We start from the raw sequence: 2,381 nt of genomic DNA, 5'->3' as shown, positions 1-2,381 counted from the left end.
CCCACCAGTGCTGCTGCCTGTGCCTCACTCACTGACCCACAACCACAGCCCAAAGCCTTTTACATGAAAAGGGGGAATTAACAATAACACTGTAACTCACCAGGGAGGAAAGCGAACAGTGAGGGAGCACTTGGGAGAGCTGCCAAGAAGCAGAGACAAAGGGGGGGACCTGGAGGCGGGGGGGCACTTGAACACTGCGGACTGAACAAGGATTTTTTTTTACAGACAGCTCATTACTGTTCCTTCAGAGAAATTCCTGGAAGCTGGTGCCCTCTAGTGAAACCATGAGGTTTCTTGTAAAGCTAAAAATAAATGGAAGTCGTTCCACTGACTCCAGCGCGCGGGAGCAAACAAACGCAGCACCCAGCTTCTCCCTCTGCACAGGAGTGCAAACAGAGCAAGGCGTGCAGGGGCAGCGTTAGAGGGCATGTATTTGTATCAGAGTGGAGCTAGCAGCCCAGGGTCTGGATAACTGCACCTGTAATTAAGCTAAACATGATACCCGAGCAACAGCAACTGGAAGGAAAGACAGCAAAGGTTTAGTCTCCAGATTTAGGTCTCAAACCTTATTAAGGCAACTTACAGCAGTCAACTCAAAGAATGTGTCAGATTCATCCGAGTCTAGGAAGTCCAGCACCTCCACTTCGAACAAGACCATGGCATTTGGGGGAATGAGAGGAGGACAGCCCTGCCGCCCATAGGCGTAATCTGGTGTGAAGACAAATCTTGCCACCTCTCCCTTCTTCATCGTCAGCAGGCCAATTTCCAGGCCCCCCAGCGTAATGTCTGTCACAAGAAGAAACAGAAGGTCATGAGAATCACAAACCTGGAAATCCCCTTAGACTCCAAACAACAATTTCTCCTAAAGCCTGGAGGAAAAGAATCCTTGGTAGCTCATATCTCAGCAACTACAATGGTCAACTGCCCCTGTTATGGCTTATCAAGGCAGTCTGCTGAGGGACCAAGCACACAGTAAACAGCGACATCTCCTCTCAGATGATTTAAAACACCAAGACAAGCAGCTGCTTCAGGGCAGGTGACAAGCACCCCCACTGCCACGAACAGCACGGGCACTACTGCTCACTCCCACAGTCAAGAGGGGCAGAGAGTGATCAGTTCCAGACTGACCACCACCTGTGTGAAGCAGGAGCCTTTTGGACTCCATTAACACATTTTGAACATTTCAAATAACCTAAAGATACTAAACAGTGTTTAAACTGACATGTCTTAATGGGCTGGTCTTTATAACCCCGAGTCTCAGGACAAACTTTTCAGCTCAAACCTACCTTTTCCGAGTTTCATCAGCCTAGGAGATTTGCTGTAGCAGTTCGTACAGAAGGGCTTATCCCAGTGTTCCAGGTACCCGGAGTACTTCACTGTGCAGCCCAAAGTGAGGAGCAGGAAGAAGAAAGCAAGAGTTTAATTTCATATCCAGTAACAGTACCATCGGAACCACACCAGGAGTTCGTTTTGCAACATCACCCTTTTATCCCACTTTTCCTCCTTCCTTCTGCTGTAGGACAGCAGAGGCAGCACAAACTACCTTATCTTTATACCAAAAACCTGGTCACATCCAAGTAGCCAAGTGGTGTTGATTGTATTTTAACATCAATGCCAGATAAAACAGCTGCTTCAGTGTTGATGCTTTTCTAATCAAGAGATGTGATTTTGTGTTTCTAAGAACTGGAATGGAAACTTCAGCCCCTACTACCTGCAGAAATACATAATAAAGCCTTTCCCAGCCAAAGCTGGAGCCCTAGAAAGAGAAACAAAGGGTGAAATGCACCCCTCCAAGCTCAGTCACTCCCCGGGGAGCTGTACGGGTAACTCCAGTTCTCACTCAATTAGAAAACCCACTGTAAGGTGCTTCTCTTGACACAGCACCAGGCCCTTGCACTTCGGGAACCACTTTCAGCTTCAAACTACTTCTCTGAACTGGGAGCACAGGTGGGACCTGGAAATCCTGCTTTTCTCAAGGTCAGGATGCCCTTTCACTTAATCTGCCAGCCACAAGACCTTAAACAGAGTACCCCAAGTGCTAAAATACTGATAAGGGAAAGCAGTCTCTGAAACAGAAAGAATACGACTGTATAATACAAGCACTCTTTAAGTTCTTGTTCTGATCTCATGCTGAAGCACTCAGATTTGCCAGCCACGAGCACCTCAGCATTAGAGGTTCAGGGAATCTTACAACAGGTTCTGTCCTCTCCATTTCCCCCAGCACACACTTCAGGCCCAGCCACACAGACCAGAGCAAGGACCTTGCACTGAGATGTAACTGACACAGAGAAGCACAAGACCCTGATTTCAGTCTACGCTTCCAAGGATTTTAGGTTTTCTTAGTCCTGCTAACCACAGATTAAATTTAACAATCGCCATTT

The 2,381-nt window shown here is 47.4% G+C and overlaps 1 protein-coding gene across 1 annotated transcript in view; it reads right to left on the bottom strand.

Annotated features, from left to right (window-relative positions):
- Positions 1 to 1,376, bottom strand: part of FKBP6 (FK506 binding protein 6, 36kDa) — a gene marked incomplete at its 5' end in the record, with an annotated part of 6,927 nt that extends 5,551 nt beyond the window's left edge. The window contains 2 exons of the mRNA XM_009587988.1: positions 584 to 786; positions 1,287 to 1,376. Coding sequence (XP_009586283.1) covers positions 584 to 786; positions 1,287 to 1,376 — 293 coding nt within the window. The remainder of the gene's footprint in view (positions 1 to 583; positions 787 to 1,286) is intronic.
- Positions 1,377 to 2,381: the final 1,005 nt, after the last annotated feature.

Source organism: Fulmarus glacialis, unplaced genomic scaffold (genome assembly GCF_000690835.1).
Source record: "Fulmarus glacialis isolate BGI_N327 unplaced genomic scaffold, ASM69083v1 scaffold26071, whole genome shotgun sequence".
NCBI classification, from domain to species: Eukaryota; Metazoa; Chordata; class Aves; order Procellariiformes; family Procellariidae; genus Fulmarus; species Fulmarus glacialis.
Note: the sequence above shows the minus strand (reverse complement) of the source record. Positions and strands in the feature narration are given on the sequence as shown.